This window comes from Pleurodeles waltl, chromosome 7, assembly GCF_031143425.1.
Source record: "Pleurodeles waltl isolate 20211129_DDA chromosome 7, aPleWal1.hap1.20221129, whole genome shotgun sequence".
NCBI lineage: Eukaryota > Metazoa > Chordata > Amphibia > Caudata > Salamandridae > Pleurodeles > Pleurodeles waltl.
The window spans coordinates 1,022,785,588-1,022,812,134 of NC_090446.1; the positions used below are offsets into that span (position 1 = coordinate 1,022,785,588).

Here is a 26,547-nt window from a genome sequence, read left to right on the forward strand (position 1 = left end):
TGTTCACAGCATTTGCCTGTGCGACCTCTCAGCTCACTAGAAGCGAAGATTACTCTCTTCTTAATGTTTGTCTATATGCAGCGTAAAAACTTCTCTCGGCTTGTTTAACCTTATTATTAAAATCAATATATAAGCCTTAATAAATGTTCACCTTATAATGCTTCTATGAAAGTTAGTTGACAGTTTGAATTTACATTTGTCAACAATAATTCAAGTGGTTGAAACAAATATTAATCAGTTAAACCCTCAGCTGCATTTTCACTATTTTTTGTGCTTTCAGTCTCCCACAAGTTAGTGACAGAAATGGATGTGAAACCAATGCTGGATCACAGACAGCTAACATTTCTGAAAAGTAGACACAATTCTGAATTCAGAAAGGGGTCATTTGTGTAGATCCTTCAAGGTTTTCCTACAGAAAATAACAGCTGAAATAAAAGAATATTGAAATTGAGGTGGAAAAAAAGAGCCATTTCTGTGTACTTTTTCTTCTATAACTTTTTCCAGGTATGGCAGGTTTTTGAAAGCAATATACTGTTATGTCAGCTGGACTTTTGTGGTTGTGGGGATATATAGGTCTTGTAGGTTCATCAAGAACCCTAGGTACCCATGGCCAGTAAATGAGGTGCACCTTGCAATGGGTTTTCATTGTATACTGGGTATACAGAAATTAATTTGGTGAACTATAAGGAGTGAAAAATAGGTATCAAGGAAACCTTTGTACTTCTAAAATGGGCACAAGATAAGTTGTTGAGGAGCAGTAGTTATTTGCACATCTCTGATTTCCGGGATCCTCATACTAGCATGTGAATTACAGGACATTTCTCAAATAAACCTCTTTTTTACACACTGTCTTACATTTGGAAGGAAACAATGTAGAGAAAGACAAGGGGCAACAACACTTGTTCTTCTATTCTGTGTTCCCCCAGCTCTCCTGATAAAAACGGTACCTCACTTGTGTGGGTAGGCCTAGTGCCCACGACAGAAAACGCAACATGGACACATCACATTTTTACGTTGAAATCTGATGTGTTTTTTGCAAAGTGCCTAGCTGTGGATTTTGGCCTCTTGCTCAGCCGGCACCTAGGGAAACCTACCAAACCTGTACATTTTTGAAAACTAGAAACCTATGGGAGCCCTTGTTGGGGAAACTTGTGGTGCTCTCGCCAGGTTCTGTTTCCCAGAATCCTTTGCCAACCTCGAAAGTTGGCCAAATACACTTTTTCCTCACATTTCAGTGATAGAAAGTACTGGAATCTGAGAGGAGCCACAAATTTCCTTCCACCCAGCATTCCCCCCAAGTCTCCCAATAAAAATGGTACCTCACTTGTGTGGGTAGGCCTTGTGCCCACAACAGGAAATGCCCCCAAAACACATCATTGACACATCACATTTTTCTTATGAAAACTGACCTGTTTTTTGCCAAGTGCCTAGCTGTGGATTCTGGCCTCTAGCTGATCTGGCACCTAGGAAAACCTAGCAAACCTATTCATTTCTGAAAACTAGACACCTAGGGGAACTTGTGGCGCTCTCACCAGGTTCTGTTACACAGAATCCTTTGCAAACCTCAAAACCTCAAAATTTGTTAAAAAAAAATACACCTTTTCCTCACATTTCGGTGATAGAAAGTTCTGCAATCTAAAAGGAGCCACACATTTCCCTCCACCCAGCATTCCTCCAAGTCTACTGATAAAAATTGTACCTCAATTGTGTGGGTAGGCCTAGTGCCCGTGTCAGGAATAAATTATACAATGGCCAATGTTAGTTCTTACATGAGGGCAACTGTTGACCCCGGGGTGATCCATGTGGGGTAGCGTTTTTATCAGGACAGGTGGAAAAAAAACTGGGTGGTAGGAATTTTGTGGATCGCATCATATTCCTGTAGTTTGTCTGACAGAAATGCTTGAAAAAATTGAGTTTTTATTCAACATTTCACATTTGCAGGGTATTTTGGATAAAAAAAACCTTAGAGAATCCACACAAGCCACACCTCTGTGGACTCCCTCGGGTGTCTAGTTTCCAGAAATATCTGGGTTTGGTTGGTTTCCCTATATGGCCGCCGAGCCCAGGACCAAAAACGCAGGTACCTGCCTTACAAAACCAGTTTGTTTTGTGATAGATAATTTTGATAATTTTGATGTCTTCACAATACGATTTGGGCGGTGGAATTTGGGGCTGAACTAAATTGGAGAGCTCGCAAGAGAGCACTTTCTCTGTGCTTGCCACTGCATGCACCTGCTCTCTGGGTTTGGCTAACCCACTATTGTCCCACTGCACAGACTCTGCTTGCAAAGGGACACAAGGACTGTCCTCATCACCTCCCTCCGAATCACTGGAAGAGGAGATATTGGATGGGAATCCTGACTGAAAAATCACTCCCATAGTCTGCTCCATTGTCCTATCCCTCATATGCTCAGTATCTGCTGTCTCAGTCTCTGATCCTACGTCAGCCGAGTTAGGGCGTGAGCAGCAGTCATCCAATGAGACGCTATCTCTGCTACTGGCTAAACTGTAGCTGTAAAACACTAGGCTTCGTAGACAGTCAAAAAATTGCTGGTGGGTGTGTGTGTGTGATGCGTGCAACAGTAAAGGTCACCTTACCTTCGATTCGTCCCTCAATCAGCACGTTCTCTCAATACACTAAAAGACACACTATTACTTCACCTTGTCACATACCAATCATCACAGTCTTAAGCGCCTCTGGCGCCCGGTCTAACAATCATTATTGGTGTCCCCACTCCCATGACCACCTCCTCGGATTCCATCACTACCACCCAGCAAAAGTGCCCTTCATCTCTCCATAGCCCCCCTCGCACATACACTTAATTTGTATTATAGCACAGGTAATGACTGGCTTTACTAATCCACTCAGCTATTCATATAAAATACAGATTTGATCTTTGCAGTACGCATATTAACGTTCTGCACTACTTTATGGCTTCAAAACTGCCACTAGACAAAAGTCAGATCCTTTTCTAGCAGAAACATAATCACAAGAGTTATTTGACTTTTTTATTGCTGCCTAAAGCTACAGTTGAAATGCGTCAGTTGAAGTATGTGCATTGCTTTGAAGATGCAAGCTGCAAGGGAACTGGTGGCGAATATATATATATATATGTATATGCCGATCTCAGCCCCCAGGGAAACCAGACATGCATTGACAAAAGTGATCTCCCTATATATATATGTATATATCTATATAGATATATCTATATATAGATCTATATATATTTTTAAATAGCTGTATGGTTTCCTGGGGGGGAGGCATTGTGGACCCCAGGGTAACCATACATCTATTAAAAAAAAAAAGGGGGTAAGTCCTGCTCACGGCGACCCCCTGTCAGTTTCATTAAAAAAAAATTAATGTTTAACATTTTTTTACTAATTGTTAATGCCTGGGGGCTCCGCAGGTGTAAACTTACATTTAAAAAAAATATATGCTCGCCACGGGCGGCCTGTTTTCAGAGGGGGCGACCCCTCCAAATGAAATACCTTGTGTCTAGAGGGGTTTCCTGGCCCTGGATCGCAGCCGGGCCAGGAAACCTTTTCAAGAAGGCCTTGTTTGAAAGGGGAGATTCTCCCCTTTCAAACGAGGCCTTCTCGAACGGTGGGGGGGGTCCGTTTTCCCTATCTGAGCAGAAAGCAGTCTTACCTGCTACTTCCTGCTCCGGTGGGGAAAACGAAGTGTGACATCACAGAGGGGCGTGTGGGGGACTGAGGGGAGACACGGGAGCTCTTCTGTGTCTCCCGAGAGGGGTTTAAATAAAAAAAAAACTCCCTTGTGTCAGCCACTGTTCATGACCCGCACCTATAAGGTTAAAACATTGTTGAAGATTTGGAAAAAAAACTATTTTCGAACTACTTAAACATTAAACAATACATGGCTCTCAGATCGTTTTGAAACACATATTCAAAGGTGCTGTGCATTAGTAACTGTAAAAAACGTGCACTTGAGTACATGACTACACAAATTACAATGGGGCTAAATAAAAGAAAAATGACGATTACAGCATAAACAATGCCATTTAGGAGTTAATTTCTATGTATTTTCTGAAAAATTGGAGGGGAAATTTGCTGCCCACCCACCTAACCAATATCCACTCATCTTCACAGAACAATTGGCAGGCCAGATTAACGTATGTATGCATTTTAGAAAACAGTGATGAATGTGAGATGATTAAAGGAAATACGGAGAAATAGCAAAGGTGTGGATTACAAGGTGACAGTTGTTTGGAAAGGATTGATGGATAAATAAATTGAAATGATGTGAGTACGTTTATCTAGTTAGTGAGACAAAGTAGCATAAAATGTACATGTTCACAGCAGAAAGGGACAGTTATTGCTCATCTTTCAAAATGTAAATGACGTCCATTCAATGACTATTTTGAATTGTTGGAGAAAAGGGATGCACAAATGTCTGGCAGTAGGAAGCTCCAGTACGGAGGACCTAGAAGGTAGAAGGACCTCAAATGAAAAGGTGGCAAAGGGTTACTTATGTATGTCCCTATTGTTGGTCAGGAAGTTGCCTCAGTGTCATATACCTTAGTAGATATTTATTATATTCTATTTCTATTGACCATATTTATAAAGAGCATGGCTGCACGACACTGGGCTTTCCAGCGCTAGTGGGTTTGGTAGAGTGAGGAGTGGGAAACAGGTTACTGTAAAAGGTAGGTTTTTAAGGGCTTCCTTTCTGAAATATGTAGGGAGAGAGTTCCAGAGCTTGGGTGGGACATAGGCAAAAGATTGTCCACCACATCTAGCTCTGTGAACCCTTGGAGCTATCAGAAAATCCAGGCTGTCCGACCTGAGATCCCTCTTAGGTTGACATGAAGTGATAAGCTGCTAAAGAACTTTGGGGCCTTCTTTCACTTTGGCCCAATGTACCAGGTCGTGGTGGCGTTCGGACCGCTGCCAAATCGGTGGTCCGACCAATCTGGAGGCGGTCAAACTGCCACATTATGACGGTGGCGGTTGGGCCATGGTGGTACCGCCAGTTTCCTGCACTGCCCTAGGAATTACGACCCCCCCTGCACCGCCATGTAAAGGCTGGCGAGACGGGGTGCACTTGGCATGGGTAGGGAAGGGGCCCCCATGGACAGCCCTGTCACGCTTAAGCACAATGGGTGCTGTTGCACTTTACGCACTGCAACATTGCCACCTCCTCAATTATGAGCCGGCGTCAATGTTGTGGGCTGTTCCCTGCTGGGCCAGTGGGTGGAAACACCGTTTCAGCCTGCCGAACCAGCAGGGAATTCCTAATGGGACCCGCTGGAAGGCAGCCGCACTGGCGGCAACCTGACCGCTGGAGTTTGGCAGGTAGTCTTTTTCACCTGCCAAACTCTTAATGACCCCCATAGGGTCTTAAATTGTACTCTACGTCTGATAGGCAGCAAGTTGAGGATTTTTAATGCTGCCTGAGCTGACTGCATTTTTGGGAGGCCTAGTAGTGTTCGGTCAGCAGCATTCTGGATAATTTGGAGTTTCTTGGTAACTGATTTAGGACTGCCCAGCTAAAGCAATTTACCATAGTCAAGGCATGATAGAATCAGCCCTTGGACCACTATTCTTTGACGTTCCACTGGGAGTCATTTCAGGGTTTTTCTGAAGGCCCTGAGGAGACCAAAGCAACTGTTAGATATCGGTTTTACTTGTGCGGTCATAGTCAGGTGACTGTCCAGGGTGACCCTTAAGTTCTTCACTTCCAACTTGAGGGTTGAACAGGGGGCCAACTAATCTGTTGCAAGACAGATGGATTAATCCCCACCACCATAACCTCGCTTTTATCACTGTTAAATCCTAGACAACTGGCTGTCATCCATTTGGCCACCTTTTCTAGGCAACAGTTCAATCCCACAGAGCTGGTATCAATATAAGGTGACAATGAGACAATCAGCTGTGTATCATCAGCATAAGACACCATTGAGAAGTTAGCGGAGCAGATAATGTCAGATAGCAGACGTACATATATGTTGAAAAGAGTGGGCTCAGTGATGAGCCCTGCGGCACCCCATATTTCAGCTGATGGCTAGTGTCTAGGAAGGTTGCAAGCCATTGTTGTGCCTTCCCTACAGTGCTGATTTCTTCCAGTTGGTGCACTAGAGTGTGTTGGGATACCATGTAGAAATCAACACTTAGGTCGAGAAGAATCAAAAATGCTGACCCTCCCTGATCTAGGACCATCTTAAAATCTTCTGTGACCTTTAAGAGAAGTGTTTCCGTACTACAGCCAGCTCGAAAGCATATTTGGGTGTGATGAAGAATACCTTTGCCTTCAAGGTATACTGTAAGGTTCCTGTTTATTATCTCCTCTGGTATTTTACTCAGGCCTGGGAGTAGAGAGATCAGTCTGTAGTTGTCGATCACCTCCGGGTCCAGAGTGGGCTTCTTAACTAGTGGGCGTATAACCTAATGTTTCCATTTCTCTGGGACGCATCAGGTTTTTAATGACAGATTATACAACTCTGTCAAAGCAGAGAGCATGACATCTCCCCTTTTCAAAAGGATGTGTATTGGGACAGGATGAAGAGGGGAACCTGATTTGGCTGAGGCAGCTGCTCCTAATATTTCCTCTTTACTAAGCTTTGGGAAGGTAGGAAAGACAGTGTTAATAATATTGGGTCTAACCATTTCTTCGGTTTTACTTTCAAGACCTGCCTATAATGAGTCGTAGATGTTCCTTACTTTTCCAAGAAAGTGTTCTGCTAGTAGTTTGCAGCGCTTCCTTGAAAGGGGAGGGCCCACATCCAGTAGATTAGGTTTCAAAAAGAAATTTGCAATGTTGTAAATTTATTTTGAAGAGTTTGACGATTGGTTGCTCTTGTTTGCAAATCATTTAACCGTACTCTCCGGATGGCATGCTGATATTTTTTTAGGGCTGCTTTATACGTTTTTCTATAGGCCTCATCATAATTGACTCTCTACTTTCTTTCATGTTTCTTAAATTCTTTCTTAAGCTGTATCAGTTCCTGAGGACATCAGCACCTTTTTTTCCCTGTGTTCTTGTTCATTTTTAGCAAGATAGCATCATCCAGGGCTTTATTATTCCAGTTTTTTAGTTCTGAATAGAACTTCACAACCTCTTTAGCCTCTGTTAGGATTGGAGATGATTTGCCTAAGGCCTGTTCCCATCTAGCTAAATTTAGTTTAGACTATTGGTGAGTTAGTTTATGGAGTTTAGTTTTAGGGGTAGGATCCCCTGTTTTAGGAATCAAGAATGGAATGATACAATGGACCGACCACATTATTGGCAAGGGGGATTCCACTGACAAGTACATGAGATTTTTTTTTTTAATAGGGTCTAAGGGTATGGCCCTTAGTGTGCATGGGGTGTTAACCAGCTGGGATAACTGAATAATTAATAGATCCTGCAGGAGGTTAATAGACTTAGGACATGTGGGGCCCTCAGTATGGACATTTAGGTCACCTAGTAAAGTACAATTGGCTGCCTGGAGACCATGAGTTGCCAGGCTGTCAGGGATAGCTTAGAGAAATGAAGTAGGAGAGCCTGGACGGTGAAATACCAATAGTCCAGAGAAGGAGACGGTATGAGAGCTTGATAGAAAATAGTAAACTCTCAGAGCTAGGAATTAAATAACCAGTGGACCTGCAATCTATATTCTGTTTGCCAATGATGGCCACTTCCACTCCTAGTTTTCCAGTACAATCACACCTAGTGATTGTGTAGCGTGAGGGCAGTTGCAATCACACATTCACTGTCCCCTTTAAACCATGTTTCAAGATACTAAGAGCGATTCTGGCTGTGCTTCCTCTAGGAAGGACAACACTTCCAACTTATGTTTGGGTAGAGATCCACAATTAAGTAGATACAGATGCCAACTATCAATAAGCTTAGTTCTTGTCTTCTGGGAAACTCTCTTTGCTGGTAAACTTGGATTTGAAAAAGCTTTTACTATGTCTCTACTAAATGTGTAATCACAAGAAGGGCACTTGCCTACTGGATTCCATGGACCCAAGGAGTGTAGGCATTCTGCCTTAGGTGCCTTATTAAGCAATTCAGCCTAGCATATCCTTATTGAGACAGACTGGGCAGGGGTCCTGACCCCTGGCCCTGACTGAATGCACACACATGGGCTTGCATTTGGGGCTTCTTCGGCGGCAGCCATTAAATGGCGAGGTGGATGAGAGCTAGACCACCTGCCTCAATGCAGCAGTGAAACTGAAAATGGACTCCCAGCACTGAACACGATGGGCGGCCTCAACTTCAAATGTCAACAAAGATTACATTCAACTGGCCCTGTTGTCAAGCATGCTGAGCTTCTCTAAACATCTATATTTCACTTCCTCATTAGTATCTACATCTCTTCTTGACTCTGTCCACTTTCTTGTGAAAACACACAGTAAAAACAGGTTAAAACAAAAGTAAAAGTAGGCTTAAGAAATGAAAAGTAATTCTGAGCAGGTCTTGTCAGACAAATGAGTGGGGGTAATTTACGCAAACCATCATGTCTGCGTCCTGGCTGCCATTAAATGACAAGGTGGATGAGGGCTAGGGTGCCGACCTCGATGCGGCAATGAAACAGAAAAAGGACTCCAAGCACTGAACACAGCAGAGCGGTCCCAACTTGAAATGTCAACAAAGAATTCACTCAGCAGGCGCAAACACACAGTAAAAGCAGGTTAAAACAAAAGTAAAAGCAGGCTTAAGAAATAAAAAGTAAATCCAAGCAGTGCGTGTTAGACAAAAAAGTGAAACTCACTTACTCAAGCCCTCACATCCACAAGGGTTTGTGTAACTTGCCAAGTGCTGCATAAACAATCTATGGAGGTCTACCAGTGCTGCGTCGGTTATAGTGGCTCCCATTTTCATAGATGAGCTACAGAGAACCCCAAAGTTTTTCCCTGAATGGGCGAATTTCAAGATGCGAAATATAGAACCTCATTTTTAGAGGAACTCTGCGTGCTTGACAACAGGGCCATCCCGTTCCAATTGAAGGTGAAGCGCTGTTTGATGCATGAAGGTGGGTTGTAAAATTAGGAAAGGACAGAACAATTTAGGTCTTATCAGAATTAAGATGATGTGAATCCAAATGAGAAGATAATATCACATTGTGAGGTAGTGTAGCGTAGCGTGAAAAGACGTGGGGACCAGGCAGGTATGACTCCAACCAGTTATGTAGCAGACATGTAATGCCTAGTCTGTCTAGAGAGGAGAGCAAAATGTGATGATAATTGGAGCTGAAGGCAGTGGATAGAATAAAAAGAAAGAGGATTGAAAAAAGTAAATTTAAATGGGCACTGATGCAGAAATTGGCAGTGTGAGAACGCTGTTTCAGAACGCTGTTTCAGTGAAGTGCTGCCCTTGGAAATTTGATTGGAAAGGGTTAAGTAGATTATTTGAGGAAACAGAGAGTGTTGTACTGTCGAAGACCAAATGTTTCAGTACCTTAAAGGAAAATGAAAGTTCATGCACTGTGGGAAAGTTGGAGGGAAACAAGGGTATTGGTTAAAGTACAGCTACTGCAGATTTGAAACATGTTGGGTATTGTTGGACCTGGCCCTTTTGCATGGTCGTTCCCCAGAATGTTTGCCTTTTTCCTTTTTCTGACCTTTGTTGGCTGATGTTATGACTCTGATCACTTTTTCACTGCTAATCAGTGCTAAAGTGCATGTTCTCTCCCTTATAAAATTGGTATGATTGGCTTATGCCTAATTGGCATATTTAATTTACCTATAAGTCCCTTGTAAAGCGGTATCCCTATACCCATGGCCTGTAAATTAAATGCTGCTAATAAGCCTGTAGCACTGCTTGCTACTGAAGTAGCCTGTCAAACCTATCTCAGGTTTGCTAGCGTAGGGCCTGTGTGCGCAGTTTTCTGCCACAGGGACCTGGCATCTAAATTTACTTGCCAGGCCCAGAACTCACCTTTTACTACATGTAAGTCACCCCTAAGGTAAGCCCTAGCTAGCCCTGTGGGCAGGGTGCCATGTATGTAGAAGGCAGGACATGTGCCAGATTGCGTGGCCTGTCCTAGTATTGACAAACAGCCTAACTTGGTGTCTCACTACTGTGAGTGCTGCCTTCTCATAATATTGCAGTAGAAATGCCCTGCCATATGTGTAAGGGCTATTGTCTGATGTATGAGGGGTAGAGTAGGCATGTTTGGTATGGTTGTAATGGTGGTAAGAAATGCTGCGTACTGGTGTGGGTGTATTTTTTATTACTATTACAGAAATGCCACTTCTAGAAAGTGAGCATTTTTCCGTGCTTATGACGCTGGTGTTTCGCATCTTGACTCCAATCCACGTATGGGGAGAGTGACAATTGGGCTTTGTGCATACTTTTCAGACAGCTTGTACACAGAGAGGGTGGAGGTGTCACAGAAGTGCATCTACATAGTGTATGGTCTTTCTGGGCTGAGAAAAGGGAGAGGCAGGCACACCTGCATTTGTAAAGGCTGTGCCCTGGCCTCACACAATAGGGTAGTTTACCCCACACTGATGTTTTGTAGCCTGTGCTGGAGGAGGGAGGGGGCACTCCCAGAACCAGTTGTAACTGGTTGAAACCCCGTCTCCGCCTCATAGTAAAACACACTGTAAACTGAGTATAAGCACAGGGGAATTTTCCGCACAATTTAGACATTCTTGGGACTCCAGAGACGTATTTAGAACTGGACACAGGACGCTGCTGAATGGACTCACCATGACCCACCTTGGACTGCTGCTGCTGTGCTGCCCTGTGACCTGTTTGGTCACTAGGAGGAACTGCCACCCTCTGCACTCCTTGTGCTGGCCTGTTGTTAAGGCCTGGTTGCACTGTGCTACCCTCCCTTTTGTCTCCAGAGGCAGGGTGCTGGGGCCCCTGACCCTTGTACTTCCCTAACAGCACGAGGAGTGCTTCATTTCTGCCAGAGCACGTTGCTGTGGCCTTTTCTCACTCCGTGTTCAGTGTGCGCGCTTTGCCGCCTTCAAAGTTCACCGCCGCAACCTGGGATACGAGATGTGCCTTAAAGCGCTTTGAAGAAGCGCTCCAGTTGCTGCCAGACTTCACCGCCGCAGCACAAGTGTTTTTTTTGTATGAGACAGTCGTGCTCCACCCAGTGCCCCCAGGGCACCAAAAGAAGGAAGAAAGGAGCAAGCGCGTTCCAACCGTGCCCCCGGGGCAAAGCATGCTTTCAGACGCACCCCTGCGGCACCAGCAGGCACCTTCCTTGGTGCCTGCTCACCGTAGCGGCCCGGGAAGGGCAGGAGAGTGGCTCGCGCACCGTAACTGGTGCGGCCGCTGTTGGGCAGGAGGGAAGCCTCATGGGAGGCCCCTGCTCCACTCTTCATTTTAGGGAGCTGCACCGAGGACGAGGGCGGCTGCCTACAATGACGCAGGGCACAGGGCGGAAAGGGAGTAAGTTTCCCCCCTGTCACTGCCTTAGGGGCGCAAACGCCCAAGTAACTTGTCCTGGGCATTGTGGTGCCCCCCCGGTGGAAGAGCCAGTGGAGGCCTTGGGAGACCCCCCAGAGATCGTGGGCCCCAGTAGGGGCCCATTAGGTACAGCAGAGAGGGTATCGACCGCTCTTCTACCCCAGGAGCCAAAAGTGGAACCCATATAGCACAGAGGAGAGCCGGGGGCCCCACCTTTCTCTTCTAGGCACTAGGAGTGCCTTTTTCTCATGAAACAGGTACTTTTAGGGACATGTTAGGGTCTTAGGAGCATAGTATGGACACTGGGAGGGTGATATGCTCCATGCCTGTTTTGCTAAAACTATATATATTTGTTGCCTGTTTCTCTTGTGGCCATGACATGCTGATATATGTTTTTCATGACTTGCCATAGATTTTGCAATGTTCCTGATCTGGGCATTTATGCTATTTTTATGACAAGTGCACTTATGTAGTTACTGTGACACCTGACTACTGCTTATGTTGCAGAATCCTGAGTACTTACGTGTTCTAATGTGACAACTGCTTATTTTTGCAGAATATTATTACATTGTGTAACGTTCTGACAACTGCTAAAGTAGCAGGGTATTACTGACATGCAATGTTTGGTCTAATTATGTTTTGTGCAATACAGTTTATTTTTACATAGCTCAGTGTTGTGTTTACTTTGTATTATACATCTTGCACCACGTGTGTTGTGCAAACGCTTTACACATTGCCTCCGAGTTAGGGATGACTGCTCATGCCAAGCTACCAAGGGGGTGTGCTGGGATTATCTTGGACGTGTAACTCCCTTTCCCTGACTAGAGTGGGTGGGTTCTTCCTGGCTTAGGTGCATACCATAGCCAACCATAAACCCAATTTCTAACAGGTATGTACACAGTGTGAGGGATAGTTGAAAAGAGAGGTCAATTACAGAAGAACTCTAGATGTGAAGGTGAGAGGTTTCAAGATCTGAGGTCTGGCTCCGTCATTTGAGGTCATAGATGGATTGATGGTTATTATAATTGGGATAATTTGAATAAGGCATGTTGTATCAAAATGTGAGAGTGTCATTCTATGGGGTTATGGTGTGTTGGGAGTTTAAGAGGAGCAGTAAGTATTGCAGCCAGAGTGTCTTCTATATAAGTGATTATTAAGAACTTTGTGCACAGTCAGATACTGACAAAAATGGGCCACTGCTGAGTAAGCGTGGTAGAGAATGTTTGTTGTTGACATTGCATGCATGACATTGGGAATGAGGCTGAAATTAGGAGATAGGTTTTGGAATTATGGTTACTTTGTTTTGTTGGTGCTGTCATGGTACTCAAATCTGAGTGTAGTCTCAGTCTGTGCCAGCATCAAGCAATCATGTCTTAGAACTGATAGGTACAATATTTATATTTGATTCTATTTTATTGTATTGATTCTAATAAATGTTTTACCGGAACTAAATATGAAAATTCATTAAGGCACTTTTTAGTAGGAAACAATTCTGTTCATTAGGACTATCAGGGGCAATGTTAACCTCATTGAAAAATATTTCCTATATTGCAGGTGCACAAAGTTCTGCAAGACTTGGATATGCATGCAGTGAAAGACAACCAGGCAATCAAATTGAGTGGGGGACAGAAAAGGAAATTGTCTGTGGGAGTTGCCGTTCTAGGAAATCCCAAGGTGAGGATGGACAGAACATATTTGAAAATGTGAACCTTTACATGTAGATTGAAAGAGTCCTAAATCTTACCAGATTTTGAAACATCACTCCTTGTAGTAAAAATACTATAACATTATTGTAGTATTCAGCCGTGAAATTAGTTCTGTCTCTGTCCTTAGTGTATGATGTTATTGTACCTCTTTTCATTTAAATATATTTGATAGTGTTTGTAGAGTGCATATGGGTACTTTTTATTTGACATGAAACAGAGTAGTTAAATATTGTGTGTCCATAGCACCCTGTTAAGTACTGAAAGCATTCTAGCATTAGTAAAATGGTAAGTAACCAACATACGCTAATAAGATTAATTTCTGATGCAAGACCATTGTTGTCATATGATTTACTACCATGAACTTACACCATTCATCTTCTTTAAACTGAAGTATTTTTTTACCAACCATCCAAAAAGTCTCCCTGCATAGCCATCTGAATAGTAATTATTTATCTTAAACATATTCATCTTAAAATGTAACACACACACATATTTGTGCATGACAAACTGGGGTATTGGATTAGATGAGGATGATTACCCATCTGAAGTAATAATCACAACTCTTGTTAGGGTGAATCTTTATAGTCACCAACTCAGCCTGAGGTCAACCTCCTCGTAGCAGGCTTACCTAAAAGGTAAGGTGTCAAGTATTTATGCAGTAGCAAAACAGTGATTAAGTCAAAACACTAGAAACATTCCAAACCAATTTAGCAAAATAAGGCAAATCGTAATAACTAAAGACACACAAATGACAAAAATACTAGTAGAGCAAACCGGAGTTATGAATTTTTAAAGTTTAAATGTGAAAAAAGCATTGAGCACCAACCACAGTCATTTGGTTGCACCTGACTGGTATCAAAGCACAGGTAAAGACTAACGTGATGGAGCACGGGTCGGATACAGAAACCAGGTTTGACCTAGTCAGATGTTTTACCTTCGAACTTAGTCTCGTAAATGGAAGTCGAAAATCCTCAGCAAGGCAAGGAAACAGTCTGGTCGGATAGCTGCTAGATGTGGTCTTGATGAAGCTTTTCACTTTTGGTGGGAAAGCTCCAATTGGCAGAAATTAAAATTCTCACAGCCAAGGCTGGATACTTTTCTGGCATCTTCACCCAGTGAAGATTTCTTCCTTTGGACCTAGCCGCTTTTTGGGTGCTCTGATTCTTCCAGAGGGGCAAGGTCTTATGTTAAAAAACACAGCGAAATTAATTAAAAAAAACAAATGTTAAAGTGACCATATAGTTAGGTGTTGGAATGAGATGAGAGCTAACATTTAAAAACTGAAATTTGCCAGCCATAGTTTAGAGAACTAATTCTAACTTGTGCCACCGTCATGCACCCTTTATTACCTCATGTATTACATCATTCATGACATGTTAAATGGCCTGCTTGCTGATTGGGACAGTCTTCTTCCACTTGCGTGCACCAATCTGGGGATCTTCTCCAAAGGGTGAAAATGAATTTTAGAGTATACAAGGCTAATTATATTAGTAAAACATGCTAACCTGGTTTGTATTGGTTCCCAGAGGGAGAAGTACATATATTACATTGTAGTGCCTGTGGCTACCTTCTTCTTCATCTAATTAGGACCAAAAAATCGGACACCTTTTGTTTGATTAACCTTTCCAATCAGTTCAAGTGACTTTGCCCCTTTACTTTAAAATCTTTGGTATTGGTGCAGCTTCTTTGAATATAATGTATTTCTGTGCATAGGACATGAGGAAACTTTCTGTTCTGTTGGGTGCACAAACTCCCAAAATAATTGTAGATGAATGTTATCCTAGCTGAATGAAACCAAATTATGAGAGTGCTCATTGTTCTATTGAAATGGTGAACAGAGTCTAGAGTCCTACACATACCATATAAATGGGCCAATTCATGTGTCTAGTGAACCTAAGATGCAAACATCTAATGAGCATATTTTTACTATGTCAATCTTTCTATACTGAGCAGTCCAATAAGCATTTCTCTTACTTCATGTGGTGAAGGTCTAAGTGTAGGAAGGCTCTGGTACTGCAGCTGCTTATTTTCATATGGTTTATTTCAGTTACACTGCAAGACAAGCTAATTGGGGAGTTAATTAATACAAATACGGTTGAGGTAGACGAGATCAAGATATCCCTTCTGTAAAGATCCACCATCCAAGAAATAGGGTTCAGTTCAGGCTTATTGAAAGCACCTCATCCGCACCAACACGCTCCTACAGGATCCGGCTCAACTGACTAAGCTGGAATTCTTGGTCAGATCATCTTGAATCCTGTGGGTGACTCCCACAGTTTACCATGTTTTACCCATGCTCTTGTGTGGCAGGACAGACATCTGAAAAAGATCCAAGTTCTGCCACTGATGATGTCTAGCATGCATGCGTTGCTGATTTTGAACTTTAGTGTCGCCTTCGGGAAGAAGTTGGATCAGCTAAAAGCATAGAGAAAATCTCTTCACATGCTCATTGAGAGTATCATTTTGCATTTTCTGTTGTAAACAAGTCTATTTCCAGTTGCCCCTTTGCAAGACAAGATGTCTGCCAGTATTCATTTCAATTCTGTTTTTGTTGGTCTAAGAAATAGGAACTTGGCTCACCTGCTTTTTTGTTTTGCAACCCCTGAAGGTGTTTCTCTTTCAGCCGAATGCCGCTTACCACCAGACAGTGCCAAATGTAATTGTCAGAGCTTCCTTGGAAAGCAATTTCTTGACCTTGTTCCTTCCTCTTTATTCATACAGCACATAGAGGGCACATTGTTTGACATAGAAGAGAGCTCAAATTGATCAGAAAGACTTAAGAGCCAGATGAACTCTTCTCCATATTGCTGCCTACCTGAGTGGCCATATTTTCCATATTAGTACCCCAGTCCTCCAGCGAGGCATCTTACCACTATTTCTGAAAAAATCAGAGGTTGAAAAGGAACTCCAGACAGGAGCTTCTTCTTTTTGCAACACCACCGAATGGACTGCACTGAGAGATGCGCTCTCAGCTTCCCTACTTCTGGCATTACTGACCCTGCCAATACTCCTGCAAATGTCTCTTATGTAACCTCACATTTCAGACTTGAGAGCTGCATAGGGCCATTGATTCCAGGAGAGAGAACTCTTGCCAAATTAAAGTGGACAGACTCGTGGAGATTTAGACACATCTGACTTGGAGAAAGAAATATTTTTAAAAACATATATGCACTTCTTTTTTGTGTGCCTGTGGAGGTAAACATACTCTATTGCAACAGTGTTTAAGCTGGGAGCTGAATTTGGTCTAGAATGAAGTACAGTGAATTGATACGCAGTTTTCAAGTCGTGAAGCTTAGGAAAAAAGTATGTGACTTGTGTTACTGGGTACATGAAAATAGGCCTTCTGCATATCAAGTAAACACATCCAGTTATCTTGCACCATTAGGGTAGATGAAGAAAAATTGAAGAAGCGCCAGCATTCTGAATTTTCTATTCACCCACTTGTTCACCTGCTTCAGATTTAAAATATACAAACGCTTTGCTTCGGATTATTCACGTTGATTAGAAAATAACGTGAATAAATTCAGATGTTCCACTGATGTTTTCACACTAGTTCTTTTTCACATTTCTCTAAACGTCTCTTGAATGAGCCAGTGTTATGTTGTAAGATTCAACCCCCTCAGTGGAATTCCACTGAGGAGGAGTATTGGAAAATCTCAATTTGTACACATAGTGCACAAAATCTAGCACTCCTGTGTACTTTGCAGTTTTCTGCCATGCAAGCAGATGGTTGGAGAAATACTAAGCAAACTGGGATGAGCGTCACTGGAGGCAGGAAGATGGAATCACTGTTTTGCAACTTTCTTCTCTAATGGGGAAGTGTGAGAAAGTAGCCTCTTCCTAGCATGGTTACCCTCATTTTTGGCCTGTTTGTGAGTGTTTGTCAGTGTGTTTTACTATCTCACTGGGATCCTGCTAGCCAGGACCCCAGTGCTCATAGTTAAAACCCTATTTGTCAGTGTATTTTGCCTGTCTCACTGGGCTCCTGCTAGCCAGGACCCAGTGCTCATAGTTTGTGGCCTATGTGTGTTGTCAGTATGCTTAACTGTGCCACTGAAGTTCTGCTAACCAGAACTCCAGTGCTTATGCTCTCTATACTTACCAAATTGTCACTATATTTTAGTGACTCCATATTCCAATTCTGATTGGCACTCAGGACTCCCTAATATATGGTACCTAGGTACCCAGGGCATTGGGGTTCCAGGAGATCCTTATGGCATCTCTTTTGCCACCCATAAGGAGTTCAGACAAACCTTCCTTCAGGACTGCCACGGCAGCCTGAGTGAAATAGTGCACACACTATTTCACAGCCATTTTCACTGCACTTAAGTAACTTATAAGTCACCTATATGTCTAACCTTCATTTACTGAAGGCTAGGTGCAAAGTTACTGTGTGTGAGGGCACCCTTGCACTAGTAAAGGTGCCCCCACGTCGCCAGGGCCATTTCCCCAGACTTCATGAGTGTGGTGATACCATTATACGCGTGCACTACATATATGTCTGTACATATATGTAGCTTCACAATGGTAACTCTGAATATGGCCATGTGAGGTGTCTAAGACCATTCCAAATCTGGTATTGGGGTCCAACACCATGGACCCCCAGTACTGCCAAACTAGCTCTCTGAGGTTTCCACTGCAGCCCCAGATGCTGCCACCTCACATACAGTTTACTGCCCTCGTTGGGACTGAGCAGCTCATTCCAAGGAAGGCAGTACTGTGCATTTCCTTTGGGAGGAGGGTGTTACAACCTCTCCCTTTGGAAATAGGTGTTACTGGCTTTGGAGGGGTAGCCTCTCAGAGCCTCTGGAAATGCTTTGAAGGGCACAGATGGTGCCCTCCTTGCATAAGCCAGTCTGCATTAGTTCAGAGTCCCCCAGTCCCTGCTCTGGCGTGAAACTGGACAAAGGAAAGGAGAGTGACCACTCCCCTATCGATCACCACCCCAGGTTGGTGCCCAGAGCTCCTCCAGAGAGTCCCTGGCATTCGCCATCTTGGATTCCAAGGTGTGGGGACACTCTGGAGACCTCTGAGTGGCCAATGCCAGCAGGTGACATAAGAGACCCCCCTTGATAGGTGCATACCTGGGTAGGTAGCCAATCCCCTTCTCAGGGCTATTTTGGATCTCTCCTCTGGGTGTTTCCTCAGATTCAGCTTGCAAGACTCCTCCAGGAACCCTCTGCATCTTCTGCTTCAGCTTCTGACCGTCAAATCAACTGCAGACTGCTCGAGGAACCAATGTAACTGCAACAGATTGTCCAGGACAACTCCTGTGACCTGCAAGCAACTTCAGCTCCAGCCAGCGTTTGCAACAGTTTACAAGGTGTGCACGCTCTGAGGGCTGCCTGTCTTCACCCTGCAATGAAGAACCAAAGGAATCCCCTGTGGAGTGACAGTCACTTCCCTGCTTTTGCAGGCACCCTTCTGTGACGACAACCAGTACTCTGAGACTCCTCTCTTGATGACGAGCATGCTCCCTGGAACACAGGTGGTGGACTGACGTGACCCAGACTGTCCAAAGGTCCAGCTGTCCAAATTTGGTGGAGGTAAGAGTTTGCCTCCCCGTGCTGCAACAGTAGCCCTAAGCACCGCGTCTTCTTCAGCTCCTTCTGATTCTGTGCACTTCTTCCAAGAATCCTTCATGCACAACATAGCCCAGGTCTCCGGCACTCCATCCTGTGACACACAGCTCCCTTAGGTGTTCTCCGGCGGCGTGGGACTTTCCAGTGTAGTGCTGCAATGACCGGACTTGGCATCTTCTTTGTCCCCATGTTCTGGGACTCCCATGAGTGCTGCCTGGTCTTCTGAGGGCTCTCTGAAATGCAGAGAGCCCCTACTGTCTCCTCAGTCCAAATTGAGACCCCCAGGTTCCTCCTGGGTCCAAGCAGCTCCTTTTTTACCCAAACCGTGTACTTGCTTGAACCAAGGCTTGTTGGCAGAATCCAGCAACTCAAACATCCTGCATCCAACAACTTGATGTGGGACATCTCCTGCACCAAGCAAGAACCCGCAGTCATCTTCTTTGGTGCTCTTCTGTATTTTTCTTCTGACCGGAGAATCTACTTTTGCACCTTCTTCTAGGTTCTCAGGGGCTCCTTTTCTTCCTGGACTCTTCTTCGACTTCTGGAGTTGGTCTCCTCTCTCCACAGGTCTTCAGGTCCAGGAATCCATCATTTGTTGCTTGCAGTCTGGCTTGGTTCTTGCAAAATCTCTTATCACGACTTGTAGTGTGCCTGAGGAAACTTGCTGTACTTTACTCCTGCTTTCCTGGGCTCTGGGGTGGGGTACTTTACTTACCTCTGTTGTTTTCCTACACTCCCAGCGCCCCTCTACACACTACACTTGCCTAGGGGGGAATTCGTTATTCCCATTCCACTAATTTAGTATATGGTTTGTGTTGCCTGTAGGCCCCTTGCAATCTATTGTATTTTCTACTATTTGCTTTATTCTATGACTGTTTACTTACCTGATTTTGGTTACTAGTGTATATATTGTGTATAATACTTACCTCCAGAAGGGGTATTGCCTCTACGATATTTTTGGCCTTGTGTCACTAAAATAAAGTACCTTTATTTTTGGTAACAATGAGTATTGTCTTTTATTGTGTATAAGTACTGTGTGACTATAGTGGTATTGCAGTAGCATTGCATGTCTCCTAGTTCAGCCTAAGCTTTTCTGCTACATCTACTTCTAGATAGCCTACGCTGCTAGAACACTACCTCCATTTCACTAATAAGGGATACCTGGACCTGGTATAAGGACCTTAGGTACCCACTACAAACCAGGGCTGCCTCCTACAGGAAGCATCTTCCTCATGAAGACATTTGCATCTGTGAGGGTGGCTGCTGTTGTTTTTAGTTACCCAAGTGGCCTTTTCCAGTACAATATGTGCGAGAGCTGCTTTAACTTGCTGCACTGGTCATATTATATGACATAGTCATTCCTTCTTTAACTATCTCAAGAAAATCTTCCATTCTTTGTCTTGGAATAAACTGTAGTAATTGGTTCAGAGAGTCCCAAAAAGATCAATTAGAACACAATGAAGCAGAAGACCTCCCAGCTTTAACAATACCAGCTGATGCCTGATATTCCCTTTCCTTCTGTTACTTTTGTGGTGGATTGTAGCCTGCTACAGTGAACTACTTCTTTGCAGTCGCTACAGCCAAGCAATCTGCTGGCACCATCTCCTTCCATCCTTCTGAAATTCATCTGCAGTTGTTTAATAGCCCAAACATAGAAAGGGTTTTTGAAGGTATCAATTGAAAGCTAAAGGAGTCCAAGTTCAAAAGGCACACTCGTCTGAGCTTGAGACATTCTCTGTATAGCCTCAAAGACGATAGACCTACTGACTTCAGGTGTAGTGGTCTGTAGCTCTGTTAGACAATTTATTAATAGGAGAGAGTGATAAATGGGATTAAATCAAGAGAAGCTGATAAATGAGTATTGCCATCCAGACAGCAGGCTAGATACTGGACCTGAATCGTAAGGCAAAAGTCCTGCTCAGTATTTATCTGCTTGGCAAGGCAACTCGGGACATCTGACACCGTCATGTTTACAATGGAGACATGTGCCAGCTTTTCTTCTTTGCATCTCGTGTGGAAGTACGCCGGTGGCAAAACATCTTCGGCCTGAAGATTTCACTTCATAGTGATAAGGCTGGATAATAGACATTTCAGTGCAAGCTCTAGCTGGGACCTCAGGTGAAGGCTTACAAGGCTGTCATGATTGAACCCTTTGAGAAGAACTTTGTAGGGTGGGATTAAATACCCTTCATTGTCAAAATATGATAGTGTTTTATGCAATAAACAGGAAATTAATTTCTTGTCAGATTGTATGTTGTCTTTTTCATTGAGTAAATTACTTTGAACACGATTCATTGAAAAAAAGAAGTGGAATCTTAGACTAAATAGACATGACTGATATTTGATCAACCCGGCCTGTTATGCTGTGCAATCCAAAAGCTGAAGGCACAATCAGTATTCCTGTTTTAAACTCTAGGAAGTTACTTCACAAAAAATCCTATTAACAACCGATGACTATATTTAGCTCCAAATAGGCAAACCGCCGGATGTTTGTTAAGCTTTACTTGGGTCAGATATGTTCTTTTTGTGTAAAGGAGTTCTGGTCCATTCTTTTGACTAGAATTATTTGCTGCACTATTGGAATAAGTTTAGGTCCTACTGTTGTTCTCAGATTTTCAAAGATTTCTACTCTTTGCCCCTTCATAGAAAACCAGTTTACTGCTCAAGGTCCTATGTATTTCAAAGGCTGCTTCAGAAAAGTCTAAAGATCACTTGGCCTGCAGTTCTGTGCGTGCTCCTGTAAAGGGTCAGATAACCTTTTTTTTTTTTTTATGTTTTAAGTCTGGCCCACCAAAGACTCTAACTGTTAATCCAACCTCTTATTTTCGAAAATGTTCTTAAATAAATATAAAAATACATATTGCATAGTTACGGTCGCAGTGGCAGTGCAGTTTTATTTGGATCAGAGTGTCCATAGTAAAAGCATGTTTTGTTTTTTAATAACCTTGACACCGTGAGAGGAATCTACTTTTTTCAAAAAAGGTTTGTCCACTTTGTCTCCTTCATGGAAAGTTTTGCGCTGGGCCTTCAATTTCATGTTATGCTTATTCCCATCGGAAAATTTGCTCTCTGATAAAGAAAACAACCAGTTTAGCCGAATTACACCTAGTTTGGCTAAAAGTTAGAACTTTACTTGGAAAGTGTGATTTTTTTTTATTTGGTTCAAATCTGTTCAGCTGTTTTCAAGAAATTAGGGTTGGAAAAGGTGCTCGGGTGGGCCTGGAAAGCTTAACCCTCAGAAAATGTTAGAGATATCCGGAAGGTTGTTCTGAGGATCTCCTGAAGTATCAAAAAATGCAATTAAAAAAGATCCTTCTGATTCGTCAAGTAAGCTGTTGCTCCTGTCGGCCACTTTTGTGCCTGGTTCCTTAGTAGAAACTGTGTTACAAGAACCTTGTAATTGGCTCACAGCAACATGGGAAACTTTCTCTTAAGTTGCGGCTTCCATCACAGGACTCAAGAACTCGGCTGTGATGCCAAGATGTTCTTATTGGTTGCAGTTGAAGTGCTTAAAAGGAAATATGGGAACTGTCATCCAGAGTGCAAGAGGGGCAGTGTCAGAGAGTGTTGGGGCATGGTTAATGTGGCAAAAAATATTAAAGCATTCTCCAAATAATGTCGTTGTCCTTTCCCCACCATTAAAATGGCTCAAAAATGTAGTGCACACACCTGAATTGGAAATAAATACAAGTCAAGTAATCAATTGGAAATGCAGTCTTTTACCTTATGAAAGCTAAGTGGGATAGTTCAATCACTGCAGATGTCTGTATATGTAACTGGTCAGGGAATTAAAATCCTGCTTGGCACAGTGAGGAATGGTTAAGTGTACTTATAGTGCTATGACCCACTCTGCGACTGAAAGCACTGTGTGTAAGCAAGTCACTATGAAGCCCCAAATAGCACCATCAACTAAAGCCTTATATTGACACCCAAGTAGCCTTTAGATTTCCTGATCAACCAGTAGCACACGTTTCTTTCGGGTAGCTAGGATCATGAAGAGAAGACTGTTTTCTCAATTATTGTCTGCCTTAATCATGGCTTCACAGCATAGGACAAGTAGGAACAAAATTGCAAATATGTAGCCTTGTACATATTTTGCTCGGTCGATGTTTATGAGCTTATGTTATTATGTGTTTGCTCTTGCATTGCACCTGCACCTTTTGGTAGGTCACACTTGCTTGGCAAACCAGAAATGATATGAAATGTTTTATGAGTTGTTTTTCCTTTAAAAATGCCTACAAGAACTGTGTTTGTGACCCATTTATTAAAGAAATTATGTTGGGAAATGCTCCATATTACAACAATTAGTAAAGATTTCTGCAGAAGGGGGATATACCCTCACACTCCATAGAAAATATGCTGTGCTGAAGTTTTTTAATTGGTCTTATGCTCCACCACTTCATATTCCACCAGCTGTCACTGGTCTGGTCGTTGACCAGACCTTGTGGATAATCGCCATTGTGCTGGCCATAGGTTGTGTGCAGTGGGGGCTGACCACCCGTACGCAGTGTGTTGGGTGCAGAGACAGCCTTGCACTGCTCGGTTGAACAAAGTGTGCAGATGGGGGATTCATTGTCTGTAGTCAGTTATGTGCAGGTTACCCATTAAGCTCTGAATCTAAACCCCACAGGTTGTCTGTGCGCAAACTACTGCAGACTTGCCCACTACCACCTGTCACAAGGCTGTGTGCAGTGTTGCATGTTTGTGAGGGGTTGGATGCAAGTTGCAAGGCCCTGCAGCCAAATTACAGCTGCACATGGCTGAAGTTGGAGTGCAGCGGTGGACTGGCCATCCATAGGGGGGTTGGGTGTAGGGCCTGCTGCCAGCCCCTCCTGCTGTGCACAGGCTTCAATTGATTGTCCATGGGGGGGTTGGGCACTGATTGTTTGAGGTGGTTGGGCATATGCTCAAATTAGAGTATGATCAAAAAACACAGTCATTCACAAAGATTAAAGTAACATAAAATTGGGTATGGTCATCAGATCTAAATGAATTTTAAAAAACAGAAATTCACTCGAAAAACAAAGGTTATAGTGAAGTTATATTTAGATGTTAAAACAAGATAAGAACTGTTGTTTTAAAACGGAAAAACTGTTGAAATTTACCAATTACAGATTAATGGACTACCTATAATTTATTTCCAAGTTATGCACTGCTTATGACCTCACATATTACATCTTTCACTACATGTTAAATGACATCATTGATTACTTCAAAGGGTCACTGAGTATGTGTCCAGCATGTGGTGAGATGTCCACAAACCCTATAGGTCACAGTGACTGGATGATGTCCATTATTATCAAAATGTTTTACAAAATTCAGATGGCCCTATTTTTTTATTTCCTGTACTGTGGGAACCACCTTTCAGGGATTTACCTAACTTTTTATTGAAAGAGGTTGCGGAAGCCATGATATATACAAGTACACGAATCCAATATATGCCACGTAGAGTCAAAAGTGGTAAATTCAAGGAAGTCGAACAAAAAGCTGACATGTGTTTCACCCCTTTTGGCAGGTTTGCCTGGGGCTTTTTCAAGGCTGTAAAGTATACATAATGATTAGATCCAATGTAAAAACAAGCATATTATTACTAGGTGGTGATAAGAAAAGAAAAGGTACCATGATGTACCCAGTAGTATCCGGTCCACTGTCAGCAGGACAGAAAATGAAATTAAACAGTGTGAGAAAAAATGTGCACAAAAGCTTCTAAGTAAGTAGATTGTAATAGTATTCCCAATACATTTTATTCCCAATACATTTTATGAGGGTCATGCATTAGGCAAAGTATAGTGAGATGGCAATGAGCTTCAATTATTCAGATTAAGGTGTGCAATTATGTATTGGTACAAGTGCAGGCGGTTTAGGTTAGTAGCAATACTTAATAGAACAACTGTCTCACTGAAAATATATATTGTGACATCAAAATGCAGCTGAAGATACAGGCAACACATACCTAGAAATACATCATCTGAGAAAATACAGTATTGTGGAACGCATATTTTGCTGGTAAGTATATTCATTCTGTATAGGGAAATATGTATATATAGTATATCAACCAAAATACATAGATTCAACTTGGTACTAGAAAGTATGACAGCGATCTCAAAAGAATTAGTTCATAAGTTAATCCCCGCATAGATGTACTTTATTTGACCTCTTGTTCCCAGGTAGAGACTTAGTAAAAGATGAATTTGTTAAGCAATAAATCAATCAGGTACCAGGGTAAGTGTCTAGCTCGTTGGTTTGAAAACGATGCCTATAGGTCCGAATAGGGAATACTAAAATTCTAAAAAAGAATTTCTAACATTAATACAGCATCTCGTAAGTCGAGAATATGGGCTAGCTCAGAGCTTATTAGTTAAAAACATAATTCGGTAAAGAGAAAGGTTTGGCTCCCCCGAGAGTCAGAATTAGCCGGCGGTGAATCAGTGGACTTTAAAAATTAAGTCTTACATTTTAAATCTAAACTGTGTGTTAAGGCGGAATATTACGAGTCACTTACCAGTCTTTGTAGTATATGTAGACTCGTCTACGCCATATTTAACGTGATACATACGTTGGTCCTACTACTATTGTTATGATCCTGAGATGCAGCACTATGGGTGTATTTTGACGGTGGCCATGATTGAGTGTCTACGAGTCTTTGAAATATATAAGACACGTCTTATTTCAGAAGTGTTTTGGGCTAAAACCCGTGTTGTGAACTCGAAGTTCCGGTTCAACGCTATAATTAATATGATACATGCTGTTTCTATTAACATGGTCCTGAGAGACAACATTATAGGTATATTTTGACGGCGGCCCTGATAGAGTGTATAGTAAGTAATTAGGGGTGCATATCAGGAGTGAGCTGTGATTCCCGGTAGGAAAGCGTATGTCAACCTATGAATGCTTATGAGGAACCGATTGTTAGCATACCAGACCCTGATGTTCAAATGTAACTTATTAACTAGCAAAACATCATGGAAATGTTAAGGTGTGATATCTTAATGTGGCAAAATCCGTTAGTCCCTCTTCTATTATCAAGGCCCCATAGGGCAAAGTTATTAGTAAATTTTGACGACGGCCTTGATAGAGTGGCTGATATGTTCACGTAATTGGGAATCAAATCAGGATTAAGCTGAAAGCATCATTAAAAGAAAATGTGTTTACCCATGATTGTTAAAGAAAAAATAATGGTTATTAGAACAGTCCCCAATATTCTACTTAAGTCAATCTATTAGCGATCAGGCAAAATAAAATGGCATGTTATCTTAGCATGGTATAGCACGTTAGTCCCATCTCTGTTGTCATGACCCTTTTAGGCATCGTTATAAGTATTTTTGATTGGGACCATGGTGGAATGGATAAAATGTTAACACTATTGGGAGTTTAATTCAGGATTAAACTAGTCATTGGTGTAAGAGACAGAAGCAGAAAGAGTAACAATAATAATAATAATGTTGAAGAAAACCATAATTACATATAGATGTCCATCTCAGTTCTTTAAAGGAGCCAATAATGCCATTCTTCATCTTTGTTGAGGCCTCGTCAAACTGTATCGAAGCGAATGATAAAGCTGCTTTCACATTGTCGTAATTTTAATTCAGGGTCCCCACCTCTGGGGTACTGTTTTAGTTTTTGAAGTCTGCAGAATTTAAAAGTACGTGTGAAGGGATAGCATTGGACGAAGTGTTCGACTAATGGAAATTTTAAGTAATCTTTTTGTATATTGCAGTAATGTTCTTGGATTCTCAGTTTTAATGCTCAAGTTGTACTTCCTAGGTAGGCCTTATCACAAGGGCAGGTGATGAGATAAATGACATTAATGCTATCACAATTGATGAGATCCCGTATTGAGAATTGTTGGTCATTAATTATTATTTGCTTTTTTAACCTCTTCAAA

The 26,547-nt window shown here is 42.5% G+C and overlaps 1 protein-coding gene across 2 annotated transcripts in view; it reads left to right on the top strand.

Annotated features, from left to right (window-relative positions):
* ABCA5 (ATP binding cassette subfamily A member 5) overlaps positions 1–26,547 on the top strand; it is a 1,006,180-nt gene that overhangs the window by 433,509 nt on the left and 546,124 nt on the right. For both annotated transcript variants that reach the window (XM_069199839.1, XM_069199840.1), the window contains exon 14: positions 12,929–13,048. In XM_069199839.1, coding sequence (XP_069055940.1) covers positions 12,929–13,048 — 120 coding nt within the window. The remainder of the gene's footprint in view (positions 1–12,928; positions 13,049–26,547) is intronic.